Source organism: Nicotiana tabacum, chromosome 4, assembly GCF_000715075.1.
Source record: "Nicotiana tabacum cultivar K326 chromosome 4, ASM71507v2, whole genome shotgun sequence".
NCBI lineage: Eukaryota > Viridiplantae > Streptophyta > Magnoliopsida > Solanales > Solanaceae > Nicotiana > Nicotiana tabacum.
Genome location: NC_134083.1, coordinates 24,557,577 through 24,577,090, shown reverse-complemented (window position 1 = coordinate 24,577,090; position 19,514 = coordinate 24,557,577). Strand labels below are relative to the sequence as shown.

Below are 19,514 nucleotides of genomic sequence, written 5' to 3'. Positions count from 1 at the left end.
GGAAACAATAAAAAGCTCATCTGGCCAACCTGTCAAGCATTTGATCAAGAAATGGAAGCGGAAAATGATCTTTCCGAGTGACTTTGTTGAGCTTCCGATAGTCCATGCACACTCTCCACTCGATCACCGTTTTTGTAGGAATCATTTCGTTCACGTCATTGGTGACCACAGTCATGCCCCCTTTCTTTGGGACACATTACACCGGAGAGGTCCACGAGCTGTCGAAAATGGGTAAACTACCCCAACATCCAACCACTTTATGATCTCCTTCTTTACCACCTCTTGTATTGCTTCATTTAACCTTCTTTGAAGTTCAGTGGAGGGTTTGGCATCCTCCTCTAAAATAATCTTGTGCATGCAAAAGGCGGGGCTTATACCCTGAATATCCGCCAGTGTCCATCCTATAACTTTCTTCCTCTTTTGAAGCACCGCCAAAGTAGAATCTACCTGCACGTTAGTCAAGCAAGAGGAAAGAATAGCAGGTAAAGTAGAACATGGGCCAAGAAACTCATACCTGAGATGTGAAGGCAATAGCTTTAACTCCAAAGTGGGAGGCTCCTCGATTGAGGGCTTTGTTGGAGGAGTCTTCCGGTTCTCAAGATCTAAGGACAATTTTCGGGGTTCATAAGTATACGACCCCATTCCTTGTAATGCATTTACACATTCCACATAGTCATCCTTCTCATCATCATCATTATTAAGCAATACGGCCTCCAAAGTATCATCAACATTCATCATGGCACTAGCATCATCAACAATCACCTCGGTGACTAAGTCCACAAACGAACAAACTTTGTTGCTATTCGTTTGCCTCATAGATTTGCACACATGGAAAACCACCTTTTCATCGCCCACCCGAAAGGTGAGCTCACCAGCTTCCACATCCACAAGAGCCTTCCCCAAAGCAAGGAAAGGTCTACCCAAGATAATAAACACCTCATAGTCCACTTCGCAGTCAAGGATCACAAAGTCCACCGGGAGGATGAACTTATCAACACAATCCAACACATTATCAATAATACCCAATGGTCTCTTCATAGTACGATCCGCCATTTGTAACCTCATAGATGTGGGTCTTGGTTTCCCAATTCCCAAAGTTTTGAACACCGAGTAGGGCATCAAATTGATACTCGCCCCTAGATCACATAGAGTTTTGGCAAAGTCGATGCTTCCAATAGTGCAAGAGATTGTGAAAGAGCTGGGATCTTCCAATTTCGGAGCCATTGAGTGCACAATAGCACTCACTTGATGTTTCATCTTGATAGTCTCACAATTCATTGATCTTTTCTTTGTCACCAAATCTTTCATGAACTTTGCATAACTGGGCATTTGTTCCAACGCCTCAACCAATGGCACATTAATGTATAAGCTCTTTATCATGTCAATAAACTTCTTGAATTGTTTCTCACTATTTTGCTTGGCGAGCCTTTGAGGGTATGGAGGAGGAGGTCTTGGCATTGGTGCCTTGGCCTTTGGCACTACCGGTTCTGGTATGTCAATCACGTGTTCCCTAGACGGGTTCACTTCTTCTTGGGTCTCCTCCGCACTCTCATCAATATCAATTTTCACTTCTTCATTAGCTTGAACCACATTGCTTGGAATCTCATCTTCTTGCACCACTACATCATCATCTATAATTCTTCTTTGATTTGAGGTTGTTACATCTACACCTCTTCCACTCCTTGTTGTTACGGCCATGGCATGTCCCATGTTGCTACCACCCTTCGGGTTCACCACCGTTTCACTATGTAGTGCCCCCTTAGGACGAGTGTTTAAAGCTTGCGAGATTTTCCCCAATTGAAATTCCAAATTGCGTATTGAAGAGTTGTGAGAGGCTAATTGAGCATCAGAGTCGGCATTTTGTTTGAACATATTTTCAATCCGTCCCATCTCATTGTTGGAAGAACTTGAATCTTGAGACGGATAATGAGGCGGGTTTTTTGGTTGTTGATACATCAGGGGCCTTTGAGAGCCCGGCCCCGGATTCCCTTGGTTACCATTCCAACCCCCTTGGTTGTTGCCTCCCCAATATCCTTGATTGTTGCCACCCCAATTGCCTTGGTTGCCTTGATTGTGCCAATTGCCTTGATTATTGTTATTGTTCCAATTACCTTGATTGTTGGTACCACCACTCCAATTGCGTTGGTGGTTTTGATTGTTCCAATTTCCTTGATTTCCTTGAGATCGCCATTGTTGATTCGGGCCTTGAGAGTTGTTCATTTTCCCTTGCTAATTATTCACATATTGCACTTCTTCCTCTTGCTCATTATATGATTCGTCTTGGTCGAACCCACTATCATCTTGCACAAATTGTTCTACATGGTTTTGCACTTGTTGACCCTTTTGCCTTCACTTTTTCACCATCATATTGACACCTTCCATTGCATTTACTTGCTTAGGACCTTGAACCTGTTGAAGTTGAGCTTTGGCCAATTGATCCATTGTAGTGGTCAACTCAGCAATTGCTTGACCATGATCGTGCAATTCTTTGTGTAAGTGAATCACATTTGGATCACCTTGAGGAACATTTGCTCTACTTTGCCATGCCAATGAGATATCCACCATTTCATCTAATATTTCACAAGCTTCAGCATATGGTGTTGTCATAAAATTTCCACCGGCAAATAGGTTGACCACGCATTGATTGGTAGTATTGATCCCCCTGTAGAAGGTTTGTTGAATCATAGCCTTGGTCATGTCATTATTTGGGCACTCTTTCACCATAGTGCGGTACCTCTCCCATATCTCGTGCAAAGGCTCATTGGATTCTTATTTGAATACTAGAATCCCGTCTCTAAGAGTAGCTATATGCCCGGGAGAAAAGAACTTTGGCAATGAATGTTTTCGCCAATTCATCGCATGTATGGATAGAATGGTTTGGTAATCTTTCTAACCAGTCCAAGCCTTTCTCCCGTAGAAAAAAGGGAAATAGTCTCAACCTTAAAGCATCCTCAGAAATGTTAGTCTGCTTACTACCCCAGCAGGTGTCCACAAATCCTTTCAAGTGCTTGTACGCATTTTGATTCGGAGCCACGGTGAAGAATCCCCGGTGCTCAAGCAGTGTAAGCATAACATTTTTGAATTGAAAGTTGCCCGCCCTAATGCGGGGCGGGACTATGACACTTGCGTACCCTTCATTCGGTAACACTCGGTATGGAGCCACTCTTGGTGGATTTGGGGGAGGAACGGGAATGTTGTCTTGAGGCTGTCGGCCTAGTCTATTTGCTTGAGGTTCAAGAGGAACCTCTTCAACTAGGTCATCTTCCACGTGCACATCCCCCAAAGGTATATTTCCGAGAGGATCATTGTTGAGAGCCATTTTTTTGTACCTACAATCGATTCACAAAAATGTTAGTAACTCGGAAAGAAAAGAAGACAAGTCACACACAAAACCAAATATACAGCAAAATCAATTTTTAGCTCCCCGACAACGGTGCCAAAAATTGATGTCGCCCAAACTCACACCACTAATTTAGGTTGCGAGTTGGTCGATGCAATAATAAAAACCCAACGCTAGTCGGGGTCTATTCCACAGGGAGCTTGATGTGGGATTAGGTATATACCTAGTGTGAATGTATGACTTGCTTAAGATTACACTTCCACATTTTCAGTTGTTGTTTCGACTTCTACTTTTACGCTAATGCTTGTAATTGTAAAGCTAAGAGACAATATTTTTGGTTTTGGTTATTTTTCAAGTTATAAAAGATCTAGGGTTGCGACTTCCGCCTAGTCGGTTACCTAACGGATTTATAGCTTTAGGGCATGTTTGGTTGATCGGGATACAATATAGCAATCACACATAATTACTCACTCTATACTAGGGGTGGGCGTCGGTCGGTTCGGTCGGTTATTATGAAAGTACGGTTCGGTTTATCGGTTTTCGATTTTGTAATTTTAATAACCAAATCAAACCAAAGTATTTACGGTTCGGTGCAGTTTTTTTAAAGTTTGGTTTGGTTTTTTGCGGTTTAATTTTTCGGTTATTAACGGTTCAAGATTTTTATATCCAGTGTAGACTACTTATGTAACTGAATATAATAGACATGCCACTGATTCTAAGAATTGGCAGAGATTATAATAGACGTGCCACTGATTATAATAGACGTGCCACTGATTGATGTTTTTTAAAATCAGAAAATCAGAAATTTTCATTCCACTAGGGGCAATGTCCACTAATTCCATTCCAATTTTCATATGAAAATCAGAAAGCTGTAACAGAGACTAATTATTCTAAGAATTGAAAGCTGTAACAGATGTCTCCTATCCCAGCCACCCCACCCAGCAACAAAGCAAAGCTATAAGCTATAAGCAGTCAATTTGATGTTTTAAATTTTGACTACTCCTAGTTGAAAAAAGTTAAGAGATCAATAACTTTATTAGTAGTGGTTCAAAATAGACTAATTTCTTTTTCCTTTTCAAAATCTAGAACTAGAAAGTGGTGTCGCAATAAATAAAAGCAGTAAAATAAACCAAAAAATAAGCTACAGTATACTTTGCTATCGCCATTAACAAATTTAAAAGGACACAAAAATGGAGAAGGAAAACTCATAAGAAGAAGGTAACCACTAACCTGAGGAAGAAAGATGAGCGACCGGCGAAAACGACGAGCTGAGGAAGAAGGATGAGCGTCGGCACTCGGCAGCACAACAACAGTCGCATGGACTTAGAGTGACAGAGGAGGAAGTGACGAACCCTAATTTCTAATTTCTAATGAGTAAGGAAGGAAAAATGGGAAATGGAAAGCGAAAGTCTGTAGTGTAGGCTAATTAAGCTTAGAGTTTGGGTAAATTGGGTGGGCTGGTATTGGGCCTTCAGAATTTCAGATGGGGTGGGCTTCAGAACATTAAGTTTAGTAGTTTACATTTTACAAAACTTTTGAGCATACCCAAAATTTTGGTTTTTCGGTTAAACCGAAACACCAAAACCGTAAACCGCACCGAAAAACCAAAATCTAATAATTTAAAAATCGTAAACCGACCGAATAACCGATTAAACCGAAACCGAAAAATTAAAATTCACCGGTTGGCCGGTTTTTTCGATTCGGCCAGTATTATGCCCACCCCTACTCTATACCTCTCCGTAGTTTGAGTGATTTTGCCTAATTCGGCTTTCTCAAGTCCAAATGGGTATCTCACGAAACAAGTGATAAATGCTCAAGTCGGGTCTTACTATCTCTAGATTCGACCCTTTAATCGGGGCTATCAATTTCTTGTTAGCCAAGTTTTCCTAGACTTAGTCTCACTTTCTCAAGTATAGACTAAGTCAATTAGGCATGAATCAATGTTTGCAACCATCAATTCTCAAATTCAAGCAAGAACTAGGCTAAAATTCATATACCCAATCACAAATAAGCTCTAAATCAATAACTCATTAAGTACCCATACTAGGGTTGGGTCACAACCCTAGCTAAGGGCTTAGCTACTCATGGAAAATGCAGAAATTAAAGAAGAAACTAAGATAAAATGCATAATAATTGATTAAGGAAATAAAATCTAATGTATAAATGCTATACTAGTACAAAGTTGCCCAATACAGTAAATAAAAACGACTCTAAATGTTCAGGTGCACAAAACTTAACCTAAAAATGACAAAAAGATTTATTTATACTCAGCTAAAAATATTTGACAAAATTACCCCTGCGAAGGTTGTGCGGCCACACAATTCTGTGTGTAGTCCGCACTTTGCGATTGACTGGTGGATATGGCTTTCTGTGGCTGCACAAAAGTGAGATGCGACCGTACTTCCTCTAATTATGCGGACTGCCCAATTCTGAGTGCGGCCGCATCCTTGCGCTTGGACTGGATCAGGGCTTCACTCTGCGGACCGCACATTTGTGAGTGCGGCCGTATTTTTGCATCCTGCGGCCGCACAATAATGATGCGGTCCACACATCTTCAAGCTCCCAAAACTAAAGGTCTTTGAATCTAGTCTTCTACGGCCGCACAATAATTGTGCGGTCTGCACTCTGTGAAGGGATTCTATCAGTGCCTCTTCAGAGTTTGCGGCCGCACATTGTATTGTGCGGTCCACACTGTAGCCATTTTTGCCTTATTTTGGTTCTTGTCCAATTTTACTCCTTTTTGAGTTGATTTTCACTTCTTTGGCTAGTTTCCCAATATTCCTGCAAGAAATCACATTTCATTAGTTCTCGGGAATACCTTTAAGCATTTTTGAGCTAAAACGTAAGTAAAAGAGAGCAAATAAGCGGTCAAAATCCCTACTTATCAAGCATTATAGGGAAAAAGTCAAATTTGAGAGATACATATTTCCTTTAATCTATGTCAAGATGTCTCAAACATGTAGTTACATTGGAAGGAGGAGAGCTATGACTCAACAACTTGAAAAGTCGAACTTACAGTATACCGAATGAAAGGAAGACAATGGTAAAGTTATTTTTCAAACAAGTGCTAAAGTGATGTCTGCAATTTATGCCCTTAGAATTGACAAAGCATTTGGCTATAACTTAATTAGCACTTATATGGTTGAGAAATTGAATTTGCCTTGTGTTGAATATATTGAACCCTACATGTTGAAAGGCGTAAAAGTAGATAAAAGAGTGTTATTGTAATTCTCTATTGGAAGGTATGAGGATGCGATTTGGTGTGATGTCATTCCCATGAATAGTTTTCATATCCTGTTAGGAAGGCCATGGTATGTCTATAGAAGTGCTTCATATAGTATAAAAAAAATAGATACTCTTTTGAGGTTAATGGGAAGAAACTCATTCTTAGGCCTTTGACATTCTCACAAATTTGTGAAGATGAAAAGATTGTTAAAGAGAATATGGAAAAATATGAGAGAGAAAAGAATGAGAGGAGTAAGGGAGTGCATGTTGACCTTCCAAGATAGGAAAAAGGAGAGGTTGTCTTGAGTGAAAAGAGTTGGATGTCAAGTGAGGTAACGAGTGATCTTGAGAAAAAGGAAAAGAGAAGGCAATGAGATAACAAAAGTCTATGAGGTAGAGAGAGAAAAATAAGAGGGTTTGAGTGAAGAAAAAGAAAAAAACTTTAGTGAGAAAAAAAAGGCTAAGGATGAGGAGAAAGTTAGTCTTGTGATAAAAGTCAAAGAGAGTTTAAGCAAAAAACAAGTTTCTTTACTTCCTAACCCATTAACTCTTTCTTGTTTTAGTTCTTGTGATTTTGTGCAGCCACGTGTTGAAATACTTTTTGAAAGGGGAGGTGAGGTGCAAGATATGGTGGCAAAGGATCCAATTGCATTCCAACATGAATTTGGCGAAATCTATTCTTGTTGGATAGTGGAAGATAAAATCTTGATTAATTTCTTTGTTGTTGAACCTTTTGACTATTTTGATCCATATTTACAGTTTTATGACATGGATTTTCCTAAAGACATTTCTAAGTTAGATCCATTGCATAAAAGAATACAAGGTGATGATGTTCCATTGGTAAATAAGTCCAAGTATGGTATGTATAATTGGTTTATTCGATTTCATGGGCTTTCTAGAACACCTAAGGTATTTTTGGAGGTAATGAACTATACTCTTATTTCTTATGTTGGTGACTTTATTATTTTTGTGGATGATGATATTTTGATGCATATCAAGTCATTAACTGTAATATCTAAGTTCAAGTGCAAGAGTAATTTGCTTCCTTTTGAAATTAAGTATGACATAGATGATTATGTATTCCAACTTTGTGAAAAGAGGCATGAAATTTATGAGAAGAGGATTGCGAATGAGTTAAATATTTCTTCTTCTTTTATTCAAGTGGCTAATGAGTTTTCATATGATAAATTGCTAAAATGTGATTTTTGTTGTGTGATGGGAAGTCATTCTTCTAGTCATGTTGATTGTGAGCCTATAAAAGTGTTTGCTACTAGTAAAGAGGCTATGCATGATTATTGTGACGTTCGTGATCAAATACTCTTTCATGAGCTTATCTATGACTCTTTCTATGACAGTTTGAGCAAATATTTAGAATCCGTTGATGTTAGAAATATTATTGGGGAAAGTTATAATCACGAGCTTGAATGTATTGAAACTTTAATTTTGGTAATTATGGGTTCTTCTAACCTTCTTGAGAATTTATGTGCTTCTTTGAATAGCTTATATTTAGAAGAATCCATGATATTTGTAATTGACACTTGGCTATATCATAAAAGTGTCTTATTTGATATATGTGGTAGAGATACTTGTTTTAAATGGATGTGTGATCAATCTTTTATAATTTCTTTGTCATGCACATTTTTAGACTACGTTAAGAGAAGTTTTTATTGGACAAATCTAAGTAAGCATAAATTTTATTGGGATGATGATGTCCATATGCTTTATAAGGTAGTATATATACCTATTAGGCTTAATTGGGTTAAGTGAAAACATGGTCACTATCTTATTTTATTCCTACCAATTTTTCATATTAGTGGATGTCATGTACTGTGCCTGTCTTCATTTTTTTGCAAGGTCGAAATTCAAGGACGCATTTTCTTCAAGAAGAGGGGAATGATAGCATCCTAGGAAGCTCAACTATATTCAAGTACAAGAATGAAGCTTTGGAATCTCAAAGAGGGCCTTTAGCAAGATGTCAAGCTAAAGAGTTGCAAAACAAGGTCATTATACTTCAAGTGCAAATAAAGAAGTTGTTAATTGGGAGGAAGAACTCAAGGATAAAGGATGTGAATTGGCTAGGTGTTACAATTTTTTTATGGCCCAAATTTATGTCCAAGAAGAGTAGTATTGGATCCCAAGAGATATCTTTTGAAGAAGGTCCTAATCAGTCCACTTTTGGACCATTTTGGCACCTAAAATGTGTCCAAACTTGCAGCCCAATAAGTCCTACATGAAGTCACGTTTTTATAACATAAAAAGAACTTACTTGATGTCAAAGAAGGGTACAATAGTCGTGCGAAGTTGAGTGTAAGTTGGTGCCAAGTTGATTGCAAATGTCCTTCAAGATTTTCAAGATTTCCAAGATTCTATCCAAGATTGGTTTTGGACTTTCAAGATCCAATCCTAAGGTAGTTGGACTTTTTGTCCAAAGTAGTTAGGACTTTATTTCCTTTCCAAGATTTCAAAAAATTTCAAGATCATTTTGGACTTTCTTTCTTTATTTTTTTGGTAGAATTCCGTGGCTCCCTCTCTATATAAAGGGTGTTTTCTTTGTTTTTAGGGGAGATTATTATAAACAATATAAAAAATAATTGTGAGATTTTTTTTGCACTCTTGTGTGTGGCTACTCTTGGATTTATTCTTCAACCTTCAAAAATTAACTTAAGGTGGTAAGATTAAACCCTTTCCGAAATCTTAGATCACTTCTAGCTATTTAAGAAAAGTGATAAATTTAGGCTTATTGTTGTTCTTGTTATTCTAAAAGGTTGGGTTTCACAATCTATCTCTTATTTTTAATTCTCTACCAAAGGCAATTAGTTCTTCTTTAGCTATATTGTTGTTGCTAGGATTCAACTTCAAGAATAGACTTCTTGAATTGAAGAAACTCTTTCTTGAATTCAATCTATCTTTAATTTCTGTCTTTTTCGTTTCCCTATTTTCTTTTAGCTTCCGCACGTTTCTTGATTTTATCGTTTTCTTTAGTAATTCTTGAATCCCCTATCGTGTTGTTATCAGTTTTTAATGAGGCAATAGTAGAATGTGCTACCTTAGTTTTGAAGACCAGCCTTAAACCAGAATTGATGATCGTTTGCACCGAATCAACAATATCCGAGCCCTCACAAGTTCGGCCTCAAATACTGGGGGTCATTACCCCTGGGTTAGGATCCTTAGAAAGGAAGAAGTTTTATATGTCAAAGCCAAGTCTTAGTGATTAGGATTTATTTGTAAGTGTCAAACGGTCATACAAACCGTACCCATGTAGCCCACTCTAGCCACGACATAAGGCTTATGCGCCTCCGATCATGTACCCTACATATTAAACAATGAAAGAAATCTCTGCTTCCCTTATACTTTTTCACTACGTATTTCGCTTCTTCGATCCTAGATCCTAAAGCCCACGAGCTACCCCTACTCGGGGACTATCGTCCGACAAAAAATTCAGACGGCCCGGGCTATCGAATCCCGGGCTATCCACCCTGCAAATGGCTCGGAGATGTCTGAAATCCGTACTTAGAAAGTAAGGCCCTTACGTATAGTCAAACCTATTAAAAGGTTACCCTCGGCAAAAACATCGTCTAAGACACTTGAGTATCTTAAAAGCCTTCGAAGGCATGATAAAATGACCTCAAAATAAACAAAAACTAAAATATACAAGGGAAAACTAAAACAGAAATAAGGCATCTATGCATGGTATTCACTAGGGCTCGACTTATCACCAGAACCATCGGAACCCTCAGAGCCTTCGGGACCCTCAGGCTCATAGAGTTCCTTTGCCTCAGCCTCGAGTCTCTTGGCTTTTTCAATCTCGGCCGACAGGTCAAAACCTCGGGCATGGATCTCCTCGAGGGTCTCTCTCCGAGATAACCGCTTTACGTACTCGGTCTTCATCTTTATGCAAGCCTCGACCATCTCCACATCAGCCTTATACTAGGCCAGCATTTCCTTTACGTCGGAGGAATCAATAGAAACTGCCTCCAATTTGGACCTCAGTGCATTATATTCTTGGCCGAGGGAATCCTGTTCCATAACGACTGAGTTCAGCTGTGCCCGGAGTTCATTATTTAGCCGAGACCACTTATCGGCCTTGTCCTTTGCCACCCGGAGCTGGTCCTTGATCTATTCCAGCTCTTGTTTTGCAGCCTCTTTTTCCAAACTCAGGAGGTCCATCCTGCCTTTCCACGCCTCGGTCGTGGCCTTGACCTCATCCATCTCAACACAAAGATGGTTGATTAGGTCTATCTTCTCTTGGACCTGCGAAATTGCGTTGTTAGTCACCACGAGTAGCTTCTCGTTTTTAGCCTCAAAGATCCTTACCTTCTCGACCAGGTCAGTGTGCTCCCGCTTTACGGATGAGGCCTCATTCTAAGCCTTTCCACGCCTCGGTCATGGCCTTGACCTCATCCATCTCAACACAAAGATGGTTGATTAGGTCTATCTTCTCTTGGTACCTGCGAAATTGCGTTGTTAGTCACCACGAGTAGCTTCTCGTTTTTAGCCTCAAAGATCCTTACCTTCTCGACCAGGTCAGTGTGCTCCCGCTTTACGGATGAGGCCTCATTCTAAGCCTTTTCCAGCTCAGCTCGGAGAATTGAGAGGTCCTTGAGGGCCTCATCTTGTTGTTCACTAAAAGCCCTGTACATGTCCTTCTTCCGGACTTGCTATTTGAGCTTGAACTCGAGCTGGCTGATTCTTAAGCAGGACCGAAGAAAGCTTTCATGATGAAGCACTGAAGCCTAAAAAACAACGAAGTCATTAGAACATGTCTAAAACTAAGCAAAATTCGCAATGGGTACGAAGAGTAGACGTCTTACCTGGTTCAATGCCTGTTGCGCTTCGTTGAAAAGGCTCAATGTGCCTACTTCATTCATCTTTGCTTGGCCCTCCTCGGTCACCAGGCAACGGAGATAGCTAGCCATACCCACCGGAGCTGACAACGCCCGAGCGTCCACTAGGATAGTAAGAATGACCATTCTCTTACGGTCAGGATCCACGCTCAGGGCAGGGAACTGCCTCACTAGCTTCGGGCTCGTGCTCGGCTCGCCCACTCCCGATGGCACGTCCTTTTTTGGGACCTCTAGATGACCAAATCCTGAGTAGTCCTCCAACGCGCCCATGTCCATGCCGTCAAAGAACATGTTGAGGGCATCGTCTGGACCCAATGCCATTTCGTTTGATTTCTCCCCTTCGGATCGAGCCCCTTCGAACATGGACTTTGTGTGGGACGGCGTCCTCGTGATGTCAATGACACCAACGCCTTCCTTCGGGGTGGGAGCGGTTTCTCGGGAGGCCATGGCCTCTGACTCTCCTCCCGAGCTAGGGGAGGATCAACCTCTTGGCCACCTTTTCCGATCACCACCTGCTCCCCATCGTTGAGGGTTGACTCGTGAGCAATGCATTTAAGGTCGTCATCCTTGGGGTAATCCCTGAGCCGGTAGAGGGAATTAGAGTCTGGCACCCTAGACTTGGTGCTCTTTTTGTTGCTTCTCCTGACCCAGACGGCCACAATCCTCTTCTTCTTCTTCACCTCGACATCCGGGGAGCCCGAGGACTTCCTTTTCTTCTTCTTTTTCTCCTCCTTTGCGGCAGCCCCTGGCTGTCCAGAAACAGAGAGTTCGGCAAGCAAGGACGGATCCTCGTCCTCATCTAATGGCCTGAGCTCGGTGGTCTTGGGCAAACCTCTGAGAAGGGAGAAGACTCAGTGAAGTACAAGTCAAATGTGTGAGTAATCATTCGAGATAGAGCCTCACCATGGGAACAGGACTCCCATTTGCCCTTCGAGAGTTTGCGCCATGCGCCCTCGGAGTAAGATATCTGTTTGCAGATCCCCTCGATCCACTCCTTGAAATGGGGGACTGCATTAGAAACTTGGGAAACCGCTGCACAACGATAAACACAGGCAATTAGGAAAAGAATAAAAGGTAATGCAAAATACTTGAGAAGGAAAAGACTTACGGAATACGTTCCACTTTTTGGGGAACAGTAGAAATTCAGAGGGAATGAGGTCTTCGGTTTTCACCCAAACGAACGTCCCCTACCATCCTCAATCTCGGTCCTCGTCAATGCTCGAGAACAGAGCTTTACTGACTCGGCGAATGAGCTTGATCAAACCCCCCGGAAGATTCGAGGACTGTAGAGATGAAGCAGATGGTCGAGGGTGAACCGAGGTTAAGAAGTATGAAGATTTAAGGATGAAGATATGAAGATCTAAGGAGCAATGTATGAAGATTTCAAGAAGTTAAAGGCGAGTGGAGAATTCGAGGGTAAGTCAAAGAGTTTTGGAATCGGTAAAAGGAGAAGTGAAAAAGGGGTAGGAGATTTTATAGAGGAAGAACAATCAATGCGCGACGTTTTGCATTCGAGGACAGTCAACCGGCGGCTGACGCGTGTCCGAAGCAAGAACGACGCGACTGATGGGACGTTTCGTTGACCCGTCAACTCGGTCGTAGCGTACGAAGGAAGAAAGCGGGGTTCACTTTTCGCTTTCCGTCGCTTCGGTAAATCTACCCTCCGAAAAATGAGGGGACTATATGTGTACGAGTATAATCGGGGGCAATGTCTGCCCCGATTATCCGGTGAGAGAACGAAGGGAAAGCACGGATCCGTGAGGTTATAATCGAGGCCAGAAACACCGGGCACGATAAAGCAGTGGACGATATATCCGACATCGAGCATGGTAAAGTAACGCACTTCGGATCGAGTATAACTTCTAGACCTCGGGGGACGCAGTGGATGGTTATGCATGACGGATAGGGGGCCGTAATACTCGCCCTCAACCGGATATTACGACGCGAATCTCGTGCAGTATCGATTATGGATCAACAGTTACCGGAAAAAGAAGATTTTTACCTTTTTAGTCTTATACTAGGACTGAAATTCTCCTACTATATAAAGGGGGAGTCTTTCTTTAGTCTGACACATTGTAACACGCAATTGAAAGAAATAAAAGTTTTACTTTGTCTTCTAGCTACTATTAAAGGCATTACTCACTTGTTCTTTTCTCCATTCGTAGTTCGGCTTGATCCGAGGGTCCAATCGAGGGTGAATCCCACTGTTCAATACAAGATTAGACTTGGTCATCGTATTGCAATTGGTTTGATCGTTTATTTTGTCTTTAATCCATCTATCTGTTATTCTTAATTTTTCGTATTGAGTTAAACCACGTATCCTTTAAACCGCATACCAATTTAATTGTTACTCATTTTTGGGGTAAACAAAAATAATCTAGAATTTTATACTAGAATTATTTCCAACTAAATGTACTAGTATAAAATAATATAGGATTTTATACCAGAATTATTTTCCTTATTTTGTAACTAAACGGTCCATTTCTTATAGACTCGCTGTAACTTTTTGTGCTTTTGTTGGATTGAAAGACAATTTAGATCCTAGTAGATTTATTAATATTATTATCCATTGAAGCAGTAAAGAGATGCATTTAGTATGTGTTTAGGATTTATAAGCCTTAAACGTTAAATTGGTTCAGTAGCAAAATGTAGCCCAACAGTGACTTACTCACTAGATCTCATCATCTCCTGAAATCTCCTAGTTAGATAGATATCTTTTGCCAGGACTAACTTTGAGTCAACCAATTGTCACATTTTCATTGGATATGAGTGATTCCAGATGGCAAATATCTTTCCACTAACAGAATTTCCCAATTTTCATTTATTTCCCCTTCTACCTATGTGGCAGTTTATGGGTCCCTCATCATCTTCTAAAACCAACAGAAACAAAGAAACAGATTTGAGGATATGGAAGCAGAGATAAGGATAAGATTCATTTCTTCTTATTGGCTACTATGAAATTCACAACCCAATCCAGCCGTTGAATTCCTAAAAATCTTTGTTGTCCCACTTGGCACTCTTCAAGATTGAACCAGAGCCACAATTATACCTTTGAAATGGCAGTACAAATGCATAAACAAAAGATACAAAGTTTAACTCACCTTAACTCCATTGCTATTTTTCTTGGTTTCTCCCAACATCAACACCAGCAACTTTATTCAAGTCGGAAAAATGGCAACAGTTACAACACAAGCTTCAGCTGCCATTTTCCGCCCATGTGCCTCAAAAACCAGATTCCTCAGTGGATCATCTGGTAAATTAAACAGAGAGGTCTCTTTTAAGCCCTTGACTTCTTCATCTTACAACTCATTCAAGGTTGAAGCTAAGAAAGGTCAATGGCTTCCAGGCTTAGCCTCTCCTACTTATCTTGATGGCAGGTACATACATTCACCTTTATAATTGGGTTATCCAGTTGTTTATAAAGACACACTTTTATTTACTTAATTATGGGTGTAGTCTTGATTCTTTTTCATGAGCCAAGTATGTTAAATTTTCTTTCTTTTTTTCTTAAAATACTCGTGGCAGAAAGACTTAATCACAGGACCTAGGTCTGCTCGATATCATATTGAATTGTGTGACTACCTCATGTGAAAACTTAACTTAAGCTGTTACAAAGAGCATACTTTTACTAATGGTTTTTAGCCTCGTTCTAATACTCGAATGCTTGCTTGTCTTAGTCTCCCAGGAGACAATGGTTTTGATCCATTGGGACTTGCTGAGGACCCAGAGAACTTGAAATGGTTCGTCCAGGCTGAACTGGTGAACGGTCGTTGGGCTATGTTGGGTGTTGCTGGGATGCTGCTGCCTGAGGTTTTCACTAACATTGGAATACTTAACGTGCCCAAATGGTACGATGCTGGAAAAGAAGAGTACTTTGCATCTTCATCAACCCTGTTTGTGATCGAGTTCATCTTGTTCCACTACGTCGAGATCAGAAGGTGGCAAGACATTAAGAACCCAGGAAGTGTTAACCAAGACCCCATCTTCAAGAGCTACAGCTTGCCTCCTAATGAAGTTGGATACCCCGGTGGTATTTTCAACCCACTCAACTTTGCACCAACTGCCGAGGCCAAAGAAAAGGAAATTGCTAATGGTAAGTCTAACAACCACAACCCTGTTATATTTCACGTACGATCACTAAACTTTATCCACTGTAAGAATAAAATAACACAACTAATACTAAACTTTATCTACTATAATAGTAACATCACTAACTTTCACATGGATAATATGCAGGGAGATTGGCAATGTTGGCATTTTTGGGATTCATAGTGCAGCACAATGTAGTTGGAAAGGGACCTTTTGACAACCTTCTGCAGCACCTCTCAGACCCATGGCACAACACCATTGTCCAAACACTCAGCAACTAGAAAACCTCATGGAAACTGGATTGAATATATTGTTACCCTTGTAACCATGTTATGGTTTTTGATCAAGAATAGAGCTTTGTGGTAAACAAGGAACTTTTAATGTACAGGGCATTTAAAATTGCACGTCTTATTCGTGTTATTCCCACTAAATCATCAGGTATATAAAGAGGAAGAAAAGCCCCCTTTAGCTAGTTCTCGACTCTCATCGAGACTCGGATTTGGTAAAAGGGAAAAGCTTTCTTTTAGTAGTTCAATTTGCATCTGAATTGCAGAAGAAATCCTCGTAATTTAATGAAGCGAAGTGAAATAAGTCTTGGTCTCAAATCTAATATATGAGCAAGCTCTTATTCTAATTATACAGATCAGAGCACAACACCTATAACCATTTGAACATAATTATCTACGAACAGCAACTGAACCTGTAAATATAACCTCATTCCCTAATGAAGAGTTCTTTTAGCCACAAGAAAACACAAGTTTTGCTACATCTCGGCAGTTCAATCACGCGAACAGTTCCCTTGCTGCAGGAAATAGATCCAAAACCCCAATGAAACCAAGTAAGAGATGTTAGACCAGACAGGATCAATTAAAATGCGTCATGCTCTGGAGCTGTTATTACAAAATTCAAGTGCAAAACCGTTAAGCTATTTATACAGTTTACACTGCTTTTCCCTAACAGCAAAAGCAAGAGACAAACAGAAACAGAAGAACAAGGGGAGGAAGGGCAAGAGGAAGAGCAGTCCCTAAGTCTCCCAAAATCCATATTGAGGAAAAAGTATATAGTTCATCAATAGTATGACTGTTTCCTAAAAACTTGTTGCTGCATTAGGATCATCAATTACCATCAAAACAAAATACTTCAGTATTAATCCAGCTTTTGGAAAGAAACGATATATTACCTTCCGTACATGAACTGCATTAAGTGACTCCCTTAGTTCACACTCCATCTGTGTAAGATGTTCCACCTTATTTATCTTATCAGAATTACTCTACCAGCTACAACCATGCAGAGGAGTTAGGTCAATAAAAGATGAATGATGACATTAGTCATTTAGCCCATATGATCTAGTTCCAACTGCATATTAACTCAATCACTGAAGCAGCATATGTGGATTAAAATTAAAGCAACTGATGGGCCTATAATCACACAAGATGGTATTAATTGGGCCTACAATCAAGCAGAATGCTATTGATTGCGTATAGATGTCCAACAAAAGTGTCCAAACAAGAAAAGTGACTAGATATTCCTCAAAAGTTTCTTCAGATACATTCAAAAAGCAAATGCAAATTACGATTACTCAATTTATTTTCGCAGTTGATAAAGAGGTCAATTTATGGCAACATTTGAACACCAAAAATGAAAAAGGAAAAACAAAGGAATGCACAGCTATACCTGAGTCTCTTTTCTACATCAGTAAGCCGAGATTGCAAGACTTTCACTTGGTTGTTCAATTCCTGTCAGCACCAATTACTAAAAACAATTATATACAAGACTTAAGTTTTACAACAGAAGCCAAAATGGAGTTGACTGAGTAAAATACTGCATACCTCAACTGATGGATCACTGCAACAGAAACAAAAACGGGGGAAAGACAAGGTAAATGGTTAACATGATGCCTTACAACCTTGAAAAAGAGAACCATTCTTTTCGTTAGGTACAAATTTGAAAGAAAAGATCCTCAAATTGATTAAAGCTACTTACCTAGCATCTAGAAACTCTTGCACACCTACATCCTGATCAAGCTTCTTAAAAGTTTTCCTCAGTGTCTGTAATGTAACCATTAACATTGTGATTACATTCAACTGGATGAAGAAATAAAAACAAACCAGAGAAAGCAGAAAAATCAGATTGGTTATGAATATCAAACTTACTTCAAGGCTCTCCAACTTCCTGTTTTAAGTTCAAGATTAACAGAAAACTGGTCATTTAGCCTCTTTATCATATACTCTTAGATGAGACTAATCCAAATAGGCAAGGCTGTTTTTTGTACCTTTTTGCCCTTTCTTGAGGAGTCAATTGAGCAAATTTTGCAATTATTTCATCAAAATTGCTGAAGACATGCAACAGAAATTAGGGGATGAATAATCCTATAGTTCACCATAATGATGAAGGACCTGTGATTAGCTAGTGACAGATAAATAAAGCACAGGGACTAAATCAGCACAGAAGACTAACTCTGACTAAAGGCTAGTAGTAGAAAATAGCAATTAAAACCTTCCTTGTGCACTTTGACTATTTAGAAGATCATCTTCTAGAGGAGTAAAGACTCTTCATACCAGGTAACTTAAAATGAGAACATCGCTCAGTTTGACCTTTGCATGCCCAGTGCACGACGCTAGAAGTTTGGGTACTTGTCAAAGATAGAGTACAGTCACCAATAGGCAATAAAGTAACCTGTTGTGTCACATCCCCCAATGAAGAGATCAATGATACTATGTAACAATCCTAACCTCATAGATCATTACATACACAAATGATATTCCATGGATTTCAAGTAAGGTACAACCACAGTGGTCCTCGATGAGACTAAAATGCAAAATTACACCAAATTAGATCTAAACGCTAAAGAACTAATCTAATTACTCATGACTTTCAACCAATCCACGTGCCTCTAACCAATTCGGATAATGACATATACTACTTAATAAAAGTTACAGGAAAGAAACTAGAATGGTCACTGCAGATTATTAATAGCATGTTCAAGTGTGACAGATGCTAGGGTAGTACCTTCGTTCTCCTTGAAATAGCGTTGGTTTTCCAGTCGGAGAAAACATAAGAAGGAGAATGTCGATATCACATAACACTGAAATCTCCTTAGCTTTCTTCAAGATTCCGGACCTTTTTTTGCAATAAGTGACTTGGCGGTTACTACTGGTCTCCAATCTCCTAATGTTGATCCTTACCCTTCCCATCATATAAACAACCAAAATGAACATGGCGATTAGGTTAAAGCACCAAATTGAAATGGAATTAGGCTACAAGTACCTTAAGGCTATAGGCTCAAGTAGAAATGCAGTCGACGAGGGAGGAGTAAATATGTGTTTCCCTATATAGATACCGGGAGTGGAGGCAGCACAGGAATCTCGACTGTCTATTTCAAAGAGATACTCCGTTCCCGCACTTTGGAACTTGGGATTGCTCGTCCTAACTAAGTCCCATGTGATGCACTTGTCAAACTCGACGTTTCAGGCAAGTCCCCGATCATCAAAACCAGGGGCGGATTTAGTAGTTTTGTTGGTATGTGGATAACTGTTCGTTTTTTACTAACACGACTCGCTTTTAAGAGACTACACAAGTAGCTTCTCAGATCTTAAAGCTTCCAATATGAAATTTTGATTAGCACACTCAACACCATAGAATTAACATGCTGACTCTACCTGTCCAGATTTATATATATATATATATATATATATATATATATATATATATATATATATATATATATATATTATCGGCTATTATTTTTGGGAGCGATTAAAATTATGCATTCTCACTTAAATACTCGGTAAAAAGCTATTATGACTGGGAGCGACTAAAACTATGCATTCTCAATTAAATACTCGGTAAAAACTTGTTCGCACCGAGAACGTGTTTGCAGATACTGTCCTTTCACTTAACCATGGTAAATTAGTGCTATTTTTACCTTATTAAATAATTTAATCATAGTAAGTCATTACAGTTTGGTGTGTAAATATTCTTAGAATTTGGTATAAATATTCGATGAGGGTTAATAT

General features: G+C 39.7%; 2 protein-coding genes across 2 annotated transcripts; one reads left to right on the top strand and one right to left on the bottom strand.

The window, feature by feature from the left end:
• The first annotated feature begins 14,471 nt into the window (after positions 1-14,471).
• Positions 14,472-15,883, top strand: LOC107811419 (chlorophyll a-b binding protein P4, chloroplastic). Its single transcript, XM_016636340.2, has 3 exons — positions 14,472-14,786; positions 15,087-15,502; positions 15,646-15,883. The coding sequence occupies exons 1-3, from the start codon at positions 14,581-14,583 to the stop codon at positions 15,777-15,779; spliced, it is 756 nt and encodes a 251-aa protein (XP_016491826.1). The 5' UTR covers positions 14,472-14,580; the 3' UTR covers positions 15,780-15,883.
• On the bottom strand, positions 15,645-18,965 carry LOC107811420 (agamous-like MADS-box protein AGL65; the record flags this gene model as incomplete). Its single annotated transcript, XM_075250715.1, has 8 exons — positions 15,645-16,300; positions 17,173-17,234; positions 17,328-17,343; positions 17,482-17,546; positions 17,652-17,670; positions 17,771-17,830; positions 18,508-18,684; positions 18,766-18,965. Coding segments are annotated over 8 exons (687 nt in total), but the record flags the coding sequence as incomplete, so codon positions are not given.
• Between the last annotated feature and the right edge of the window lie 549 nt (positions 18,966-19,514).